The sequence below is a fragment of the Podarcis vaucheri genome (genome assembly GCF_965113315.1).
Source record: "Podarcis vaucheri genome assembly, chromosome: 14".
Classification (NCBI taxonomy): domain Eukaryota; kingdom Metazoa; phylum Chordata; class Lepidosauria; order Squamata; family Lacertidae; genus Podarcis; species Podarcis vaucheri.
The window spans coordinates 17,528,338-17,549,698 of record NC_138752.1 but is presented as its reverse complement, the minus strand read 5'-3'; the positions used below and the strand labels follow the sequence as shown (position 1 = coordinate 17,549,698).

At 45.5% G+C, this 21,361-nt stretch overlaps 1 protein-coding gene and 1 long non-coding RNA gene across 8 annotated transcripts in view; one reads left to right on the top strand and one right to left on the bottom strand.

Annotated features, from left to right (window-relative positions):
• The window catches only part of LOC309518587, a 34,041-nt gene extending 27,341 nt beyond the window's left edge, over positions 1–6,700 (bottom strand). The window contains exons 1-2 of the long non-coding RNA XR_014213528.1: positions 6,563–6,700; positions 1,266–1,375 (exon numbers count right to left, since the gene is read on the bottom strand). This is a non-coding gene — a long non-coding RNA (uncharacterized lncRNA). The remainder of the gene's footprint in view (positions 1–1,265; positions 1,376–6,562) is intronic.
• The window catches only part of IL16 (interleukin 16), a 65,912-nt gene that overhangs the window by 27,485 nt on the left and 17,066 nt on the right, over positions 1–21,361 (top strand). For 6 of the 7 annotated variants that reach the window (XM_082198293.1, XM_082198295.1, XM_082198294.1 and 3 more), the window contains 11 exons: positions 1,297–1,433; positions 2,483–2,615; positions 4,960–5,068; positions 6,596–6,741; positions 8,031–8,141; positions 9,105–9,219; positions 10,189–10,262; positions 10,994–11,210; positions 12,302–12,419; positions 16,526–16,658; positions 20,043–20,130. In XM_082198293.1, coding sequence (XP_082054419.1) covers positions 1,297–1,433; positions 2,483–2,615; positions 4,960–5,068; positions 6,596–6,741; positions 8,031–8,141; positions 9,105–9,219; positions 10,189–10,262; positions 10,994–11,210; positions 12,302–12,419; positions 16,526–16,658; positions 20,043–20,130 — 1,381 coding nt within the window. The remainder of the gene's footprint in view (positions 1–1,296; positions 1,434–2,482; positions 2,616–4,959; positions 5,069–6,595; positions 6,742–8,030; positions 8,142–9,104; positions 9,220–10,188; positions 10,263–10,993; positions 11,211–12,301; positions 12,420–16,525; positions 16,659–20,042; positions 20,131–21,361) is intronic. The other variant, XM_082198298.1, reaches the window with a different exon arrangement.

Sequence of the window (21,361 nt, the reverse complement as noted above, 5' to 3'; positions counted from 1 at the left end):
TGCTCTCCGTTCTGCAGCACAGCAGGCTCATCCTACCAGGAATACAGAGAGCATTGCTATGATACAAAGCTGTCATTACAGCGCACACAGCAGGGGTAAGCTGGGGTCTTAAAAGGCACCTCTCATCAGCAAAATGTGGCTTAAAAGCTGTTAGTTGGAGGGAAATGCTGGGAGACAGGTCTTCCGACTTGTGTTGCAAACGTTACGGGTGCCCCTTAGGGATGTCACATATATGCAGAGAGAGCCCCAGGCCGTAGGCTGGAAAGACAGGCAATAATCCTAATGCAGTGGAAGGTATCACTATTCATATCTGTTTCTCTCACCTACTGTTATTCACTGGCAAAGGGGATTTTGAAGCAGTGCGAAAGCCTGCATAGCTTGGAGTGGAGTGGATATAGGAATAACTGCATAGTTAGGGACAGCTCAGTTGGTAGAGCATGAGACTCTTAATCTCAGGGTTGTGGGTTTGAGTCCCGTGTTGAGCAAAAATACAACCTTGGCAGTATCAGCATCACTCTCTAAGCAACTAAACTGATCCATTGAACACTGCAGATTTTTTATTTTTATTTAAAGAGAAACACCAATAAAGCCATCATCACAAAAAGTGCAACTAAGCAGAAATAAATAAACTGCAGGTTTTTAAAAAGGAACAGTAATGTGTAAAAACTTTACACATCAGAGGCTGAAATTCTCCTACATATCAGCAATAACGTTTTTAGAACAAGGACAGGCTCCTTCAGAGACTTTCCTGGGCCCAACTACCAACAGAAAGGGAACTAAAATGAAACGAACTGCTTTGCTGCCAGAGGGCACGTCAAAAATATTGAAATGTGCAGTTAAGTAACATCCCTAAAGACCCACAAGGAATCACAATACCACAAAAGCCATCTTGGCTTTTTCTCCAAATCAAGTAGACCTCGTTTGAGAGACAAAGTACTAACAAAAAAGCTCAACTTTATCAAGGACCACAGCACAAACACCCCACACTATCTGCATACCTCCAAGTGTCCCAATTTTCCCAGAACAGTCCCAGAATTACAGAAGTCATCCCAGTTTTTGGCTTGATCCCAGAATGTCCCATGTGTCTATTTAGGACGTCCCTATTTTCAATGGAGGAATGTTGGAGGGGATGTATCTGCTAAGATGCAGATTCAAAGATTGCATGGGATGGGGAATGTCTTCTGATTTGTATGAATACACCAGCACATCTATTTTTAGGCTATCCAAATGTTATAGCTGGCCTCATGAGAAGCATCAGTTCTTACCTTAAATACCGTTCCAAATCTTCCAAACTAGGACAGCTGCATTTGGAAGCTCTGCATAGCCACAGGTACCGATGGGCTGGGAATTCAAGTCTCCAGGACTCCCAACTGCTCTGCTTTTGGAAAAGAATTCACAGTTAGCCACGTGATTGACGGAGGAGCTGCCCAGAGGTACTTCACATCTTCGCTTAAAGATGATGAATATGAATGTATTTGATTACTCATATTTCTAATTTACCTCTTCTAACCAAGGCTCAAAATAGGCAAAGGACATTAGCATAATATCACAATCCACAGTTCTGGTCTGAATAAATTCTATTACTGGAATTAATTATGCATGTATGTATCTATTTGCATGATTCATCACAGTGCACAGGCTGTGTCGAGGTTTGCAAACACTGATACTCTGAAATTGGAACATTGGTGAACATTGCATGACATCACAGCAGCTCAGCCAGAGCAGTATTTTAATAACACAACACATTGTGTTACAGGTTGTGTTGTTATGCCCCATTCCAGCATCACCTGGTCTGTGCAGTCTCCAAATCTCTTAAGTTACCTGAGCTTCAGGGAACGAAGCAGACACAGGGAAGTGATACCAGTTCCAAATAAATACAGTGCTGTGGGTTAAACCACAGAGCCTAGGACTTGCCAACCAGAAGGTCGGCGGTTCAAATCCCTGTGACGGGGTGAGCTCCCATTGCTTGGTCCCTGCTCCTGCCAACCTAGCAGTTCAAAAGCACGTCAAAGTGCAAGTAGATAAATAGGTACCACTCTGGCGGGAAGGTAAGCAGTATTTCCGTGCGCTGCTCTGGTTCTCCAGAAGCGGCTTAGTCATGCTGGCCACATGACCCGGAAGCTGTACACCGGCTCCTTCGGCCAATAAAGCAAGATGAGCGCCGCAACTGCAGAGTCGGCCACAACTGGACCTAATGGTCAGGGGTCTCTTTACCTTTACCTTGGTTCTCGAATGGCTTAGTTGTCGAACAAATCAGCTCCTGAGCACTGCAAACCCGGAAGTGAGTGTTCCTGTTTGCAAATGTTTTTCCTGGAAGCCGAACGTTTCCTGGAAGCTCCTGCAGCCAATCGAAAGCCGCGCCTTGCTTTTCGAATGGTTTCGGGAGTCGGACGGACTCCCAGAACAGATTAAGTTCAAGAACCAAGGTACCACTGTATTTTCTAACATCAATTATAGTGTGTATCTGATGCTGTTTTTAAAGGGATGGCCGTCTAAGCCCTGGCGACGAACTTCTCACTGTCAACGGACAATCTCTTAAGGAGCTCTCCAGCAAAGAAGCGGAATCGCTCATCCGGTCGGCAAAAGGCTTGGTAAACTTAGTCATTGCTAACAAGGTACGTGAGAGAGACCTCCTGGTAGGAGGACCACAGGTCTGCAGGTGTGTGTGTGTGGGGGGGGGAGACTTTGGCAAGATGCCCTACATGACTCCTCCTTCCTCTTTTCTTTTTTGTCTCTGCCCACTTGCTCCTTCAGCCAAAGGGGAGGCAAGTAGCACTTGTTATTCCTTTTTTTTTTCCAGAGGGGAAAAAGCAGGCCAGTGCCTAGCAATAGCCATAGGAGCACCGAGAGATCTCTAGTGATTACTGTTGTGGGGCCATTTCCTAATAAGAGGCCCTGATATGTCCTCCTGGAAGGACTCTGATGGCATGAACATAAAGTCACACATTCTCATAGCAAATAATTTCAATGTTTCCAGGAACAGTAGCTTTCAGTCTTCAAAGGTCTGGGTGTAAACCAGAATGTTTTGTTTTTTTAAAAAAAAAAATTCCTCCTGGAAGTCAGTTATGATGGAGACAGACACACTTCACCAGGTAGGCCATTCCCCAAAGAGGGGAGCCACCACTTACAAGGCCCTGTTGCAAGTCTCTTCTGTAAATGTAAAAGGAAATTCATCAGACGGCAGCATAAGCCACAAGGCAGAACTATGCGTGGCAGGTACCAATTGGGCAGCACCACAAACAGGACCCAAGGTGGTTGGTATTAGGGAAGGTGTGGCCTGTGGGTTAAACCACAGAGCCTGGGACTTGCTGATCAGAAGGTCGGCGGTTCGAATCCCCACGACGGGGTGAGCTCCCGTTGCTCGGTCCCTGCTCCTGCCCACCTAGCAGTTCGAAAGCACTCAGTGCAAGTAGATAAATAGGTACCACTCCGACGGGAAGGTAAACGGCGTTTCCGTGCGCTGCTCTGGTTCACCAGAAGCAGCTTAGTCATGCTGGCCACATGACCCGGAAGCTGTACGCCGGCTCCCTCAGCCAATAAAGCGAGATGAGTGCCGCAACCCCAGAGTCGTCCGCGACTGGAGCTAACAGTCAGGGGTCCCTTTACCTTAAGGTAAAGGTAAAGGTACCCCTGCCCGAACGGGCCAGTCTTGACAGACTCTGGGGTTTGTGCGCCCATCTCACATCTATAGGCCAGGGGCCAGCGCTGTCCGGAGACACTTCCGGGTCACGTGGCCAGCGTGACAAAGCTGCATCTGGCGAGCCAGCGCAGCACACGGAACGCCGTTTACCTTCCCGCTGGTAAGCGGTACCTATTTATCTACTTGCACCCGGGGGTGCTTTCGAACTGCTAGGTTGGCAGGCAACCTAAAGGGTAAAGACCCTTTACCTTACTTTTACACATATTCAACCTCCACCCCTGTGCCTTTAATACCTGCACGGAAGATAGAAATTAAAGAGGCGTTCTTTTCCTCTCCGTGGCGTGGCCACACTGGGGGGGGGGGGGAATATCTTCTCTTGAATTTCTGCCTGTCCCAGAGCTCTTAGTGGCACAGCTGCCACACTAACAAAAAGTAACCATCGAGAACACTGCAGGAAAGAAAGGTGACTATCAGTCTGGATAGCTCAGTTGATTAGATCATGGTGCTGATAGCACCAAGGTTGCAACTTTGATCCCCGTATGGGACAGCTCTGTCTTCCTGCACTGCAGGGGGTTGGACTACATGATCCTCAGGGTCCCTTCCACCTCTACAGTTCTAGGATTCTGTGCTTTTCTACATTAATCTCATCCCCCCAAAAGTGTTCAATAAGGGGAAGATACCCAGCGACGGCGTTTGAGTAACTTAACAAAAGCGCCCTCTGCTGTGGGGAAAAGGGAAGTCGCCATGTCGTCTTGATGGCAGGTTGCGATGGGATTTTCTGAAAATCCAGATGTTGAAAACAGGAGCAAGTATTCCCAAGGGAATTCCTGGCAGGGGGTGGGTGGGGTGGGGTACATGGCTGCCCTAACAGCAATGTCTATCAATGTGGGGATTGTGGAATCCAGGCAGGCATTCAGCACTGCCAGTCAGTGTACATAATGCTTGGCTATATAGACTTAATGGTATAAGGCAGCTTCCTACCTTCCTATCTTCATACTGAAAAGCGCCACCCTTCTCCTGTTTCTGGCCTGCCACATAGCTGTTAAAACTAAGCTTGCTCTGAGCTGTTAGTCAAAGATTCGTTAACCCTAATTAAAAATTATGTAACATATAGGGGACTCATCATCCAAGTCTGCTAAAGTTTTCAAGAATCTCTTGCATGGGTATGACAAATGGCTCTGCCATTTTGGTGAGGGGTATTATTGGTGTTGCACGCCAAGACAGGAGAGAGCTCCAGCGTATTCAGGCAAGCTCAGAGTAAACATTGCCCCCTTAAAAGATTAAGCTAGTCTTTTTCTCCATAAATCTTCCCACTCCAGGAATCCTCAGTTTGTTCTCGCAAAGAACAGCCTGTTAAACAGGACATACACAACGGCTCCATTCTACAGACAAAAGCAAAATGTCAGAGGACTCGCAGCAATTCAGCCAGTAAGTTCTAGCAGCAATTTATATTTTAACACTTAATGCTGTTATTTCCTCCTCCTCCCCACATCCATTTTCCTTTTGTGTCGTGCCTTCTTAGATTGTAAGCTCTCTCTTTTTAGTGATTGACAAACCTCTCTGGGAGCCTTCTTTAGCTGAAGATCAGCATTTTAAAATCTATCTGAATTCAAAGAACTATATAGCACTTTTAGGATATCGAAAGCAATCCACGTATGTTATCTTGGTAATCCTGGCAAACAACACCCTAAGGCAGAACAGAATAATTGTTGCTTTGTTGAACTGGGTGGTTGTTTTTAAAACTGCATAAGTACATCAGCCGGAGATGTATTTTATGAGGCAACAAGTAACCTGAAAAATAATAATAATAATAATAATAATAATAATAATAATAATAATAATAGACGTTGCCATGGTGATATTGCAGATGGGTGTGCGAGGAGGAAGGACTGAGGCTGAAGATGCCCATGGTGGGCAAGGCCAGCGTCCATAGTGGGTGGAGCAATTAAGGGAAAATTTTACTTTATACAGTAGGCTAGCTTCTACACACACACAAACCTCCACAAGTGCTGGGTGGCACACAAGATTGGGGTGGTGGTGCACATTGCATCTGTGATGTCACACACACACCTTCCAATGCTGTGTAGGCCGGGGCAGCCTTTTGCTAGGCCGCACTGGTCTCCATGGTGACAGGAGATGCTGTGGAGACTGTCACAGCCTGGCCTGAGACTAGCGGAAGGCTGCACCAGCCAGCTTGGTGTCAGGAGTAGCTGGTGCGCAGGCCAGTGTGACTTTGCAGCAGGCCATGCCAGTCCTCACAGAATAATAATAATAATAATAATAATAATAATAATAATAATAATAATTCATTATTTATACCCCGCACATCTGGCTGAGTCTCCCCAGCCACTCTGGGCAGCTTCCAATCAAATGTCAAAAACAATACAGCATTAAATATTAAAAACTTCCCTGAACAGGGCTGCCTTCAGATGTCTTTTAAAGATAGGATAGTTGCTTATTTCCTTGACATCTGAAGGGAGGGCGTTCCACAGGGCAGGTGCCACTACCGAGAAGGCCCTCTGTCTGGTTCCCTGTAACCTTACTTCTCGCAATGAGGGAACCGCCAGAAGGCCCTCGGTGCTGGACCTCAGTGTCTGGGCTGAATGATGGGGGTGGCGACGCTCCTTCAGGTATACAGGGTTGAGGCATCTCCCAACATTGCACAGGCCAGCACAACCTTCTATTGATGCTACGCCGTGCTCAGCTCGGCAGTTCGGCCTCCTCTGCCCCCTCAATATTCAGGGGGCTGAGCCCCCCACTAAGGAATATTGAGGGGACTGCACACCTCTCCATCCTCCATATTTGGTAAGTTTGCACATGGTGAGCCTGCACACCTCTCCATCTTCCAAATCTGCCTTGAAAATGTTGCAGTGCTGCAGTTTATCTTCTGGTCCTTGTGATGCACTCCTGATTGTCTCATACCTTCTCCCTTCTCTTGTGTGTTATTGTTAACAGGTGTGAGTCCATACTGGATAGGGGAAATTGACAGCCCCATGGCAAAGAAATCAGCCTCCCGATACAGACAGTCCCATTCTCTTTACAGCAACAGGAAGTCTCTCTCTCAGCAGCTGGACACCTCAGCAGGAAGAGCCTCTGTAAACGTAAGAGGAAATCCATCAGATGGCAGCAGCAACAAGGCAGAGCTATGCTTAGCAGGGAACAGCTGGTATACAACTTTAAGGCTACCAATTTCCCTCCTGTCAAGGGAACAGTCACCTATTTTCCATCACAGCTACAAGAGCATAGGGCTGTTGCTCCCAAACTGTGTGTGCCAGGGCATTAGTTTATTAACTAATAAAAGGGATGCGGGTGGCGCTGTGGCCTAAACCACTGAGCCTCTTGAGCTTGCCGATCAAAAGGTCGGCAGTTCGAATCCCCGCGACAGACTGAGTTCCTGTTGCTCTGTCCCAGTTCCTTCCAACCTAGCAGTTCCAAAAGACGCCAGTGCAAGTAGATAAATAGGTACCGCTGTGGCGGGAAGGTAAATGGCGTTTCCATGCATTCTGGCTTCTGTCACAGTGTCCCGTTGCACCAAAAGCAGTTTAGTCATGCTGGCCACATGACCCAGAAAGCTGTCTGTGGACAAATGCCAGCTCCCTCAGCCTGAAAGCGAGATGAGTGCACAACCCCATAGTCGACTTTGACTGGACTTAACCGTCCAGGCGTCCTTTACCTTATCTTTACTTTATTAACTAATTAATGTCTCCAATGAACCCAAAGCCATCCATACATGGAGGAGGCTGCCCACAGCATCTCTAAGCATCCAGACATTATCTTCTCAGTCTGGCTGAAACTCGGTAGTAGAGCATATGCATCGTGGTGCATAAGGTTTCCAGTTCAAGCCACACTAGGTAGCACGAGGAAAGACTCTCCTGGTAGGAATAGGGGAATTTAATGTTGTGGCCTCCAGATGTTCTCGAATTATAACTCCTATCAGCTCCAGCCTGAGTGACTAATTGTCAGTAATGATGGGAGCAGTGTTAGAAACTCAAATAACTAATCTAGGCACCAAATGACCCCCTTAAACCAGGGTTACAGTTGCCAAAACGGAATGCCTAATTGCCATTTCGGGGCCAGGCAGCTCAAAAATTGCATTTTCCAACACGCCTTTTTGGCTTGTGAAATTTGTTCCGATTGTGCGGAGCGGGCGCCACTACGGAGAAGGCCCTCTGCCTGGTTCCCTGTAACCTCACTTCTCACAGTGAGGGAACTGCCAGAAGGCTCTCGGAGCTGGACCTCAGTGTTCATACTGTTTCAGAAAGTGTGAATTGAGTAGGTTCACGTTAAAATTCAAACTAAACCCTATTTGTATCCTACCCCTAGTCATAACATCCATGGTCTCCTGTCCTTTCAAGTGGCATTGACCTGTTGCTTTTCGTTGAACATGCAGCCCCTTTCCAGGTCTTCGCGGTCGCTGAGTACAGCCCAGCTGATGCATGCGACGTGTGGTCTTCAAGCCTCTGTAATCTCCAATATTGTTTTAATGAAAGGCCAAGGGAAGGTGAGATGCTAATTTTAATCATGTGTCTCCTCTGCTTGGGCAGGAATGGTTTCCAAGAGGCTGCTAAGCAATACTGCTTAGACTTAGGAGGGATGTAGGAAGGCATCATTAATCGTTCTCAAATTCCCATCAGCCCCATTCAGCAAGGCCAACACATTTTTCAGTAAGACTGGAACTGTATTCTCAGTTATCTCAGAGTAATTACACTGAACTCAGTGGAACTCATGGCATATCTGTGAAATTGTAGGTTTTGTCTATCAGTTCATAAGTTCTCTCCCATCTGTATTTTTGAGGGTTGGGTGGCTAGCATTGCCATACGGAATTTCCCAGACATAGCTGGGATTTGGTAAAATCTGGATGCATGGTAACCCATGTCAGAAGTGCAGATTTTGGCGAATTTCCGTAAAAATAGTTGGAAAACTTTGATTTTTGAGCTCAAAAACAACTTTGGGAAAGCTAAAGAAAGCGACACGGGGGGCGCTGTGGGTTAAACCACAGAGCTTAGGACTTGCCGATCAGAAGGTTGGAGTTCGAATCCCCGCAATGGAGTGAGCTCCCGTTGCTCGGTCCCTGCTCCTGCCAACCTGGCAGTTCGAAATTATGCCAATGCAAGTAGAGAAATAGGTACCGCTCCAGCGGGAAGGTAAACGGCGTTTGCATGTGCTGCTCTGGTTTGCCAGAAGTGGCTTTGTCATGCTGGCCACATGACCCGGAAGCTGTACGCCAGCTCCCTCGGCCAATAAAGCGAGATGAGCACTGCAACCCCAGAGTCGGTCACGACTGGACCTAATGATCAGGGGTCCCTTTACCTTTACCTTTAAAGAAAGCTCAAGAACTTTGGCCAAAAATTAAAATAAAATAATGGCAAGACCTTTGTAATGTGCAGCGTTTACATTTAACTGGGAAAGCCTTTTTAAAACCGCTTCATCAACTAAACATGTTCCCCATGCATTCTCCCCTTAGGGCCTTGGTTTCAGCATTGTGGGTGGCAAAGACAGTATTTATGGCCCCATTGGCATATATGTGAAGACTATCTTTCCTGGAGGAGCTGCCGCTGCAGATGGAAGGCTGCAAGAAGGTGAGAGAACTTTGCTTCTGTATATGTAGACCGGCCTTTTCTTTTTATAACAAGTGGGTAACTGAAATAGAATAAATACATCCTGTTGTGCATTGCATCTTCTTTGCAGTATGTTTGTTTGTGCACACTCATTTATACTGAGTGGAAACTGAAAATACACAATGGTTTTCAATCTTCGTTTGTGACCCACAACCTTTGTTCAGGTTGCGTCATTGGCCTTGCTATGGACTTCAGTTGGTTGCCTTTGAGGATCCTGGTAGGACTTTTTCCACTTGGCAAATTGGCACCGGCCACTTGGTTTTCACCTACCTCATAGCAATCGTCACACCTTTGTAAGGTTTGGCGGTTAGGCATTGGAATAGCGTTGTGTGGGGGAGGTGAGGTGTGGCCATTACCCGCTCAGGGGTATTCCACGCTGGGGTATTCTGTTAAAGGAATCCAGGGGTGTGGATCTTGTCCGAAGCCCAGGGAGGGGCTAGGGCCATGCCACGACCCCAGCAGGAACCCAGGGGGTGCTTGAGTCGATCCACATTGGTGGGGCTCCCCCTACTGGTGGTTTACCCTTACCAGACTCCCTGCAAGGCAGGCAGGAGTCAGATATAGTCTGTTGATGCCAATGCCTAAGCCAATACCACTCACATTCTGTAACCAATAAAGTTGTAGCCTAAATTTTGCCCGTTAACACCAACCTAAAATTCTGTGTCCTCGTGTCTTTATTCTCATGGGGGTGGCATGGGGCTTTGACACACAACAAGTGGGTAACTGTGAAACAGAATAAATACATCCTGTTGTGCATTGTATCTTCTTTGTAATGTGTTTGTTTGTGTGTGCGCACACTCATTTATGCTGAGTGGAAACAGAAAATGCACAATGGCTCTGAATCTTCGTTTGTGACATCTATTGGAGCGATGCTGTTACATATAAACAAAGCTAAGGCTCTCTAACAGGATTATTTCTTTCAATTAACAGGGGATGAAATCCTGGAACTGAATGGAGAATCAATGCACGGACTCACACACCATGAAGCTTTGCAGAAATTCAAGGTTACGTCCATCTCTGAAGTCCTGCCCCTCCCCTTGCCCAACACACCCACTCAGGTCATGGTGCAGAGTACAGAAGGTCATCCAAGTTAGTTTGGCACTCAAGACTAGGGTTGAAACATAAATGTGATCTTATTCACACTTTCTGAAAATAATATGCAAACTGAAACACAGCCGTTCTTCAAAAGTTGTGCATCTCTGAATTTTGCAATGCATTTTGCCAGCCAAGTAATGAGTACCGAAACCTGTATCCGGGGGGGGGGGGGAGTGTGTGTGCATAAAAATGAAAATATTAGTGAAAGCAGCATACCAAAAAAGCATCACATGGGGGGGAGAATTGCTTTGCAAAAATGTGTTTATTAGACAAAATGCACACTAAAATGCTGATGAATTTTCTGGAGGACTTTAAAAAATAAATAAATCACAAACTGACCTGAAAATGTGGGCACTGGAACATAAGATGGAAGGATTGTGAAACAGAGAAAAATATAAAAGAACAGATTTGTCCATTTGCAGTTGAGGCAGAAAATGGCACAAGCACGTTCTCCTGCTTTCCGGGCAGCAAAAAACACAAGAATACTAAATCAAGTAACCCAACAATTTGCTGTCCTTTCATTCCCCCCAATCTGCTCCCTGGGGCAGCTGCCTCACTCTGCCTAATGTTTGGGTCTGCCCCATTGCCTCTCTCTTTATACACATAACACACACAACTCATGTTGCTTCCTTGTTTCTAGCAGGCCAAGAAAGGTCTTCTCACACTCACGGTCCGGACGAGCCTCAGTACCCCACATTCTGCCGCAAGCTACTTATCCTCCCATCTCTGCCGTTCCCTGAGCACCAGCATGTCTATCACCAAGGAGAACAGCTCGTTTGGTTCGGAAGGCACCACTTTCCCCTTGAACTCTGCCAACCCCAACGACAGGATCATTATGGAAGTTTCCCTCAAGAAAGGTGAGTGTTAGAAGTAACGGAGCACAAAGGAACAGAAGAAGCAGCTCTGCGATCCCTTGGAAGGCTTTCCCCAAATCGGTGATCTTTCCTGGGCATTGAATTCAACTGAATTGGGATAGCCAGGGAAGTATCCTCTGCATGTTGTGGACTACAGCTCCCATCAGGCCCAGCCAGCATGGCCAATGGCCTAAAAGACATGGAGGGCACAATGTTGACTACCCTTGAATTCAAGTATGATTTAATTCCACTGTAGCTAACATTGTGCCCTCCAGATCTTTTAGAATACTACTTCCATAATTTTTAAGTCCATCGAAATGAATGGTCTTGACTGACATGTCTATTGATTTCAGTGGGGTCTACTCTGAGTAGTTGGATACAACTCCCCCTTTGGGTGGTGGGGGGTGCCAAGTATTTCCCCCCAAACAGATTTAATAAGTCATAGTCTACTGAGAGGAGTAGGGCAAGGTGAGGAGGAAATTGCCAGTGTTTATAAAGGGGTGAGGAAATCTTAAACCTAATTTCCAAATGTCCGTTTTCAAAATTGGGCCGAGCAACAGATGTGACTCCTTCCTTTATACCAGGCATAGGCAAACTCGGCCCCCAAGATGTTTTGGGACTACAACACCCATCATCCCTAGCTAACAGGACCAGTGGTCAGGGATGATGGGAATTGTAGTCTCAAAACATCAGGAGGGCCGAGTTTGCCTATGCCTGCTTTATACAGTAGACATTCTGGCCATGCAAATGATGGATGTCCCTACATGCACACCTCTCTCCAGCCAGGCAAGCACCAACCTCACATTTCAAAGGCACTTCCAGCCAGGCAAAAAACACTCCAAGCCAGCAAGGAGGCGCCGGGCCACTGAGGGGTGGGATCTGGGAAGGAGGGGTGTGGCCTCAAGTCCCAGAGGCAGGAAGGGATAGAGAGACCCAGACGGTTACATTTGGCCCCCAAACCTGATGTTTCCCACACCCGATTTAGACAGAAAGGGGAGAAACCAATCTAATTTTTCATCTAATGACAGTTTATATAATTCAAAAAACATAACAGATTGTCTTTGTTTTGCATCTTTCTGATATATTTTCCTCAGAGGCTGGCGTGGGTTTGGGCGTCGGATTATGCAGCATCCCTTATTTTCAGTGTATATCGGGAATATTCATTCATGCCCTCTCTCCAGGCTCTGTAGCTCACATGGATGGAAGGCTCAGGTATGTTGAGACCAAATAGCTTCAGCAGCAGATATCTCTCTCTGTGTGTGTGTGTGTGTTTGTGTGTGTGTGTGTGTGTGTGTGAGAGAGAGAGAGAGAGAGAGAGAGAGAATTCACATCTCTTTAGAAGGCAGTCACTAACTGTTTTTCACTAACTGAAAAAAAAATACACGAGGAGATCTAATTACAGAAAAGATGTAGAGAAAAGATGGGCCTATATTTGCAGTCGACTTTCATTTATTTGTTTTAGGCATTGACATACCGCTTAACCGTTAGCATTTCTAAGTGACATACATAAACAGTACGCAGAATAAAACATCAAACAGTCAGCATAAAACTGAACATAAAACGCCTACTGGAATCAGAAAGTATTTGATTTGCACTTAAGTTCAGCAAGGACGGGGCCTGTACAATCTCAGTCGGAAGGGGACTGCACAGGCTTGGTCCACAACAGGGAATGCACAGACTTATGAGTCATGCACCTGAGCCATGGAGGACAGAGACCCCAAGACCTCAGTGATTAGATAGTCCTGAGCCCAAGATGTTAAAGGGCCTTCTACAGTGGTACCTTGGTTCTCAAACTTAATCCGTTCTGGAAGTCCGTTCCAAAACCAAAGCGTTCCAAAACCAAGGCATGCTTTCCCATAAAAGTAATGTAAAATGGATTAATCCGTTCCAGATTTTTAAAAACAACCCCTAAAACAGCAATTTAACATGAATTTTACTATCGAACGCAGGTACCCCCAAACTTGGCCCTCCAGATGTTTTGGGACTACAACTCCCACCATCCCTAGCTAATAGAACCAGTGGTCAGGGATGATGGGAATTGTAGTCCCAAAACATCTGGAGGGCTGAGTTTGGGGATGCCTGATCTAACGAGACCATTGAGTTGTTTGAGTACCAAGGCGTATGAGAACCAAAGTACCACTGTAAATTAATACGAGAACCTCAAAACTGATGGTGTCAGCCCCACTTCCCTTCCATACACATGGCAGGGATAAGGGCATGTCTACACAACAAACTTGCACCGGACTGACTCCAAAACAGCCTCCGTACGTAACACATACACACATTTTCTAGGGACAACAGAGCAACCACTTTCAAACCGCCCTAACTGCCGGTGCTTTTAAAAACCACGTGCACACTTCCTAGAATGGTATGAAAAGCTGCACATTAGCAAGCTAAATTGTGCTGCATATACCATGAAGGGCTTGGACCACATTGCTCTTTCAGCCTTCTGTGCTTGAGCTGGAAGTTTTTAAGCAACACTCACCCCCCTACCCCCAAAGTGAAAGGCCAGGCTAAGCAAGGAGGAAGGAAGGAAACTGTGGGTGCAACACACTTGACAAATCACACACCGCAGGTCTGGTTGCAGCTAAAGGCGCATCAGAAGAAAGTTTGTAAAAGTCACCAAAGTGTGAAGGATGAACGGGTGCTTCAGACCTGCACGACTTCCACACGCTGTGTATTTCGGGGATATTCTCCTGGGCAGGCAGCCCTCTGGGACATAGTCATTTGCAACCTAATTCTATCTCCCTCTGCCCCATTACAGACTGAGAGACCAAAAGGGAGGAAAATAGAATTACTGTATTTTTCCACGTATAAGATGCCCCCATGTATTAGACGACCCCTATTTTTTTTAACCCAAAATTAAGAAATTAAGTTGTTTAGCTTTTTTGGGGGGTGGGGGAGGTCACTTCCACCAATTGCTCACCCGCCTGCCCGCCACTGCTGCTCACTTGCTGCAGCCACTGCCGATCACACACTTCGCTGCAGCCGTCAATTGTCTGCTCGCTCACTGCCACCAACAACCCACCCGCCCACTTGCCACAGCCGCCAATCGCCTGCCCAGTTGCCGTAGCCACAGCCAATTGCCAAGCAAGCCTTGCTGCAACCACCAATTACCCACCCAGTCGCCACTGCCAATCTCCTGCTTGCTGCTGCCATTAATCGCATGCCCCCCCTGCATTCACTATCCGTGTATAAGACGACACCCAATTTTTCCCTATTTTTTTTTTTTAGCAAAAAGCATTGTCTTATACACAGGAAAATACGGTATACTGTAGGCCACCTAGGCCACATTTACACCATACATTTAAAGCACGATAATACCACTTTAATCCACCATGGCTCCCCCCAAAGAATTCTGGGAGCTGTAGTTTCTTAAGGGCACTGAGAGTTGTTAGGAGGCTACAATTCGCAGAGTTCCCTGGGAAGAGGGGTTGATACAAAGCGAATTGTAGCTCTGTGAGACAAATAGTGGTCTCCTAACATCCCTCAGCACCCTTAACAAACTGGAGCGTCAAATTTTGGCCTTGTGGGACAGAACTACCTAAATTGTCTAGAAATTTATTTATGTATGCTATTACAGCAGCAAGAATGTTACTTGCCCCAAAGTGGAAAGAAGCAGAGGTCCCAGTAAAGGAAGAATGGATACAAAAACTTATGGAATGTGCAGAAATGGTGAAGCTTACCGGAAAAATGAGAAATCAAGATAACAAACTTTTTATAAAAGAATGGAAATGGTTTATTGAATATTTACAAATAAATTGTAAACAGATAAAAACATTAGCAGGATTATTGTCACAACCTGCAGTCTTATAAGGGTATATATTTACAGTAGATAATTAAATGAGCAAGTCAAATGAATTTGGATATGCAGAAAATATTAAAAAAATAAATTTAAGGAACTGCAGAAAGAGGGGGAAGGAAGTCAAATTTTGAAATGCGAAATTGATTGCAAAACTAATGAAATGTATAAGTTTGAAAAGTATAACTAAAAATCTTTTTTTAAAAAAGCAAAAACAAATTTTGGTCTTGCTCTTCACCTCCACTGCACAACAAGGCTGTGTGTGGCCCCTAGGATCTGGGTCAAAGTACTGTTGTGGCCCACTTGGTATGAAAAGTTGGACTGCCCTGATTTAGGCCATCAATAGTAAATGCATACCTTCTAGCATTTCCCTGAAGAAAATAGGGACGTCCTATTCAATAATAATAATAATAATAATAATAATAATAATAATAATAATAATTTTATTATTTATACCCTGCCTATCTGACTGGGTTGCCCAAGCCACTCTGGGCACCTTCCAACATACAGTGGTGCCCCGCAAGACGAATGCCTCGCAAGACGGAAAACTCGCTAGACGAAAGAGTTTTCCATTTTGGAGGTGCTTCGCTAGACAAATTTCCTATGGGCTTGCTTCGCAAGACGACAATGTCTTGCGAGTTCCTGCGGGGTTTTTTTTCCTTCCCCCCCTTTTTCTAAGCCGCTAAGCTGTTTATCAGCTGATCCGATCAGCCGATAAGCCGCTAAAAGCCGCTAAAAGCCGCTAAAAGCCGCTAAAAGCCGCTAAAAGCCGCTAAAAGCCGCTAATAGCGCTAATCCGCTAATCCGTCAATGGGCTTGCTTCGCAAGACGAAAAAACCGCTAGACGAAGAGAATCACAGAACGGATTCTTTTCGTCTTGCGAGGCACCACTGTATATAAAAACATAACAAAACATAAAACATTTAAAACAAATGCCTTCATATGTCTTCTAAAGGTTGTATAGTTCCTTGGTTCGGGGGTCACATAACTCCATATCCTCCTACATTTCTCCGATGAAAATAGGGACATCCACAACTGGACCTAATGGTCAGGGGTTCCTTTACCCTTTACCTTTAAGGAAAAGGAGGGCATTCTGGAATCAAATCAGAAACCGGGATGGCTTCTGTAAATCCAGGACTGTCCCTGGAAAATAGGGACACTTGGATTATCAGTTGCTGGTGTTCCCAATAACAGAATGGGGAAGTAGTTTATCTTGTTCATGCTATGCTAGTTTTTCTTAAAAGGCTGCCTTTTGTGCATGTATTCAAGTCTGCTATTTAATAAAACTACTGAACTTCCCTCCACTTGCGTTGCTATTGCCCCAAGATCTCTTACGTTTGGCAAAACAGTATTGAAGTTGCACTGATAAGCTTAAATCCATGGCTTCTGTAAATCCGGGTCTGTTCCTCGAAAACAGGGACATTTGGAGGGTCTGTAAATGTCTGCTAAAATAAATAATCACATCTTGGCTTCCGGATTGAAATATGTAAGTTTTCCCCCCTATCCATTTTGGAAGGTGCGGAGATGAAATAGTGGAAATCAACGAGGCATCGGTCCAAAACATGTCGCTCAATGAGGTCCATGCAGTTTTAAGTCATTGCAATCCTGGCGCTGTGCAGATTATCATCAGCAGACACCCTGATCCTCAGGTAAGCTTGAAGCTTCCGTATTCTGATGGTGCTTGAGTGTCAGGACTGAGCCATGGAGTCACAACTGGAAAGACCTTGTTACCTTTACCTTTACCTTCCTGTCTAAGAGGCCCCAATGGGCAGCCTGGGTTTGGTGTGGCATTGATAGTCCAGCCCTGGTTTTCAACTCTTTATTGCTCAGGAAGATATCCCAACTGCAGTTCTGGTGGGATACAGTGCCAGATTTACGTATAAGCTAAATAAGCTATATCCTACGGCCCCACTCTCTTGGAGGCCCCCCAAAAAATTAAACGGAAAAAACCTGGATGCACTTTGATAAAATACATACAGTGGTACCTCGGGTTAAGAACTTAATTCGTTCTGGAGGTCCCTTCTTAACCTGAAACTGTTCTTAACCTGAGGTACCACTTTAGCTAATGGGGCCTCCCGCTGCTGCTACGCTGCTGCTGCGCAATTTTTGTTCTCATCCTGAAGCAAAGTTCTGAACTCTAGGTACTATTTCTGGGTTAGCGGAGTCTGTAATCTGAAGTGTCTGTAACCCAAGGTACCACTGTATTTTGTTATGTGCAAGTGGCTTTAGATACCTATTAGGTTCATAAATTACCATATGGCATATATTCAACACACAAAAACAGCGACAATTTGTTGTTGACAAAGGGCAGCTGGACATATAAAGGGCCCCATTACCTTCAGTAGCTTAGGGCCTCATCAAACCTAAATCTGGCCCTGGTGGGATGCCATATGGGGCAAGCTCACACAGAGCCCAGAGATCATCAACCTTGGTAGACCGACAACTCCCATCAGATCCCCCAGCCAACTTAGCCAACCGTTGGAGGTGATGATTGTAGTCATAGAATTGTAGAATTGTAGAGTTGGAATGGACCCCCAAGGGTAATCTAGTCCTTCTTCTTTCTTCTTTGGCGATCGCTTGTAGCCGAGTAAGATTGTCTTCCATAAACACGGTTTCAACAATGAGTCCGCAAGTCACTGTGGAGGCCAATTCTGGACCCACACGTCCTTCCACAGTGGGGACACAGGTTTCTGGGCAGGAGTTGATCACAGTGTGGATTTGCCAAGTGTGCCTTCCTCTTAGCATGTTTCTCCCTTGCGTCCTGAGTTTGAGCATCTTCAGAGCCCATGACACCTTTGGTCAAGGATGTTCTCCAGTTGGACCGCTTGCAGACCAGTGTTTCCCTGCAATGCAAGACTCTCGACTAGATCATACAAGGCAGAACGGCCACCCAACCTCTGCTTACAAACCTCCAAAGGAGGAGGTTGCACTACCTTCCAAGGTAGTCGCTCCCCAGATGCTTCAACCCTGTTGTTAGGGTTGCTAACAACATGCATTGGGAACCCCCATGGTGGAGAAGAAGCAAAGGAGCTAAGATTGGAGGTTTTTAAGCAGAGGTTGGGTGCCCATCTGTCATGGATGCTTTCATTGACATTCCTGCACTGCAGGGGGTTGGACTAGATGACCCTTGGGGTCCCTTCCAACTCTACAAGTCTATGATTCTATGTGGCGGATGTGGAAAAGATGAAGCTTCTCTTCTACTGCAAATTGGGTGTTCTTCACCGCGTCTTTTTTTCCTTTAAAATGTAAGTGCTCAGGCTTTATGTACAGTCATTTGCATTTACTGTTTGTCTTTAATCCTCATGAGCGAAGTGCCATTAAGCAGCAGCTCAGATGCTTTACATGTTGTTATCTGGTGGCTTTTAGCTTCCTGGATGTAAAAAAAGAAAGCAGTTATTCAAATGATTTCACTTTAGAATTGTTTCCTAGCAATCTATATATATAAGACATTTTCAGTCTTGATAGCGGGTGGCCAGGAATGGATCTACTTTGAAACTAATGAAGTTTAAGCTTAGGGAGCCCCAATCCTGGAGGGGCCCTAGAAGCAACTTGAGTCCACATTGCTTAACAATTTTTGGTCTAGTAAACCCAGTTTGAGTCTCACATCTCAAACTGATTAACTTTTTATGGTACCTATATATCATCAACAACAAAGTCTGAGAGTCAGTAGTGCAGATGTTGTAAAGGCAGAATGTCGCAGTAACACAAAAACTATAAGGCCTAGTGTTATGTACTGAGTTGAATAGGATCCAAAATGCAGCAGTCTGTTTGGTCCTAGAACAATAGGATCCAAAATGCAGCAGTCTGATTGGTCCACAGGAGCCACCCAATCCAGCTCCAGGTGGAAGTGAATCCACAACCTGATTGGCCTACAGGAGAATCCTGGAATTAGCCAATCACGTGCAGCCCATTGTGTAAATAATGTAGATAAAGCAGATATTGTGGTGGAACTTCCATTCCTCCTCACCACTATGAGCTGAATAAAGAGCATGAAATCCACTCTCGACTCCGAGTATATTTCACCTAGGTAATTTTTATTCACAACAGTGACTTTGACTTGCAAGATAATCCAGTACAGTAGTTTTAATCAGAGATGTGGTAGTTCTTTTCTTTTTTAAAATTGTGACCCAACTGAAGAACATAATGGTGGCTACCCAGACCTTGTTGCTGGTTGTGAAGGGGCCCCCATAACAGTTCAAGTTTCAGGGTCCCCAAAATGTAGGTGGCAGGAAAAGGAAATGCTGTCTGTCACCAAAAGACACCCTCTTATCAAGACAGATTTTTATCTGGTGTTAGTCCTATTCAGAGTAGACCCATTGAAAGTAATAGAGATGGCTATTTTAGTCTCAAAGCTACTAACATGAGTTTGACCAAACTGCGGGAGGCAGTGGAAGACAGGAGTGCCTGGCGTGCTCTGGTCCATGGGGTCACGAAGAGTCGGACACGACTAAACAACAACATTTTAGTCTTATTAATTTCAGTGGGTTTACTCTGAGTAGAACTGAGCTAGATACAACTCTCTGGGTTTTATGTATGCTGCAAGTATCAGGTCAAATACAGTATTAGAAAACCCCAAACCTCCTACATATTCTTTGAGCCAAGCTATGTAGTCAGTGGACCTCATGTGATGTCTCTGTTGCTCTACTGTGCTATTTCAGCTTAGTTCCATTTGTAGAACATGAGACTCTTAACCTCAGGGTTCTGGGTTTGAGTTCCACGTTAGGCGGAAGATTCCGGCATTGCAGGGGGTTGGACTTGATAATCCTAACGGTCTTTTCCAACGCTACAATTCTATGATTCCATGATTTCTGAAGCAAAAAAAAAGGCAATACACTGTGGGCAAAAAAATGAAGGGGGCAAAAGCCGCACTCCACAAATCACAAAAAGAAAATTGATAAAGCGCCCAACAGAGACTTGAGTGAAAAGGGGCTCCTATGTGTAAGAAAGGTATTCAGGAAAAGGGAACCAAATTCAGTCTTTAGCCAAACTTTCCAGCTTCCACAAGTAGCTCTGTGATCTGTGACGTTTTGTAGGTTTCTGAACAGCAGCTAAAGGAGGCTATTTCACAAGCAGTGGAGAGCAACAAGTTTGAAAGGGAGAGGTACCAGTGGCGGACAGAAGGTAAGGAAATCCCAATTGGTTTAGAAATTATTAAAAATTGAATGCAGTTTCTGACACTGGCCCACTTGAATTGTATCTCGAAGTCCATTTTCCCCATTTTCTGGAGGTGAAGTAGCTCCAGATGGTCCTGCTATCATATGTGGTGGGCCTTCACCCCTGAAAGTTCTGGAGTTTGGCAATATCAGATATCAGGACCACCGCTGGACAGAGGAGCATCACTCTAGATCCCAGGCTTTCCCTACGAAACATGTTTGTGGGAGAGAATTTGGACCACCATTAGAAAATCATCCACCTGCTGGGGGATGCCTGCTTAATCACAGCGAAAGGGTGGAAGGAGCCTTAATCACGCCTAGGACCCTCATACCTATGGGACCGCCTCTCCTGGTATGCCCCACGGAGGACCTTAAGGTCCATAAATAGTAACACCCTAGAGGTCCCGGGCCCTAAGGAGGTCAGATTAGCCTCAACCAGAGCCAGGGCCTTTTCAACACTGGCTCCAGCCTGGTGGAATGCTCTGTCTCATGAGACCAGGGCCCTGCAAGATCTGAATTCTTTCTGTAGGGCCTGTAAGACAGAGATGGCCTTTGGCTTGGAATCAACTTGATCCCCTCCCTCTCTTTCCTTTTTCCTTTCTCTTTCTGTGATGGAACTCCTATTTGGGGACTTCCCTGGCTTTTTTCTGGCCCACGTAGGACCAGTCTGGATAGTTGGCCTTGGTGAAGACTTGACGTTTTCATCCCCCCCCCCCAAAGTTTTTGATTTGAGTTCCTACTGAAATGAGGCTGCATTTTAATGTTTTAATGTCGCATTTTAATCTTGTTTTTAAGTTGTATTTCAATCAATTGTTTTTACACCTTGTGTCAGCCTCCCTCTTGGCTGGGGAGGGCGGGGTATAAATAAATTTTATTATTATTATTAATCATATCCCATGATGAACTGGCTCTGTAAGTTACAGATAGGTAGCCGTGTTGGTCTGCCATAGTCAAAATAAAAAAAATTCCTTCCAGTAGCATCTTAAAGACCAACTAAGTTAGTTCTTGGTATGAGCTTTCGTGTGTATCTGAAGAAGTGTGCATGCACACGAAAGCTCATACCAAGAACTAACTTAGTTGGTCTTTAAGGGGCTACTGGAAGGATTTTTTTTATTTTGGCTCTGTAAGGCTCATCAGCTGGGAGTTCTTTGAAGAGCCACTGAGACCTGCCGGACTTTGCAGCAGAGTGTTGTCTTTTT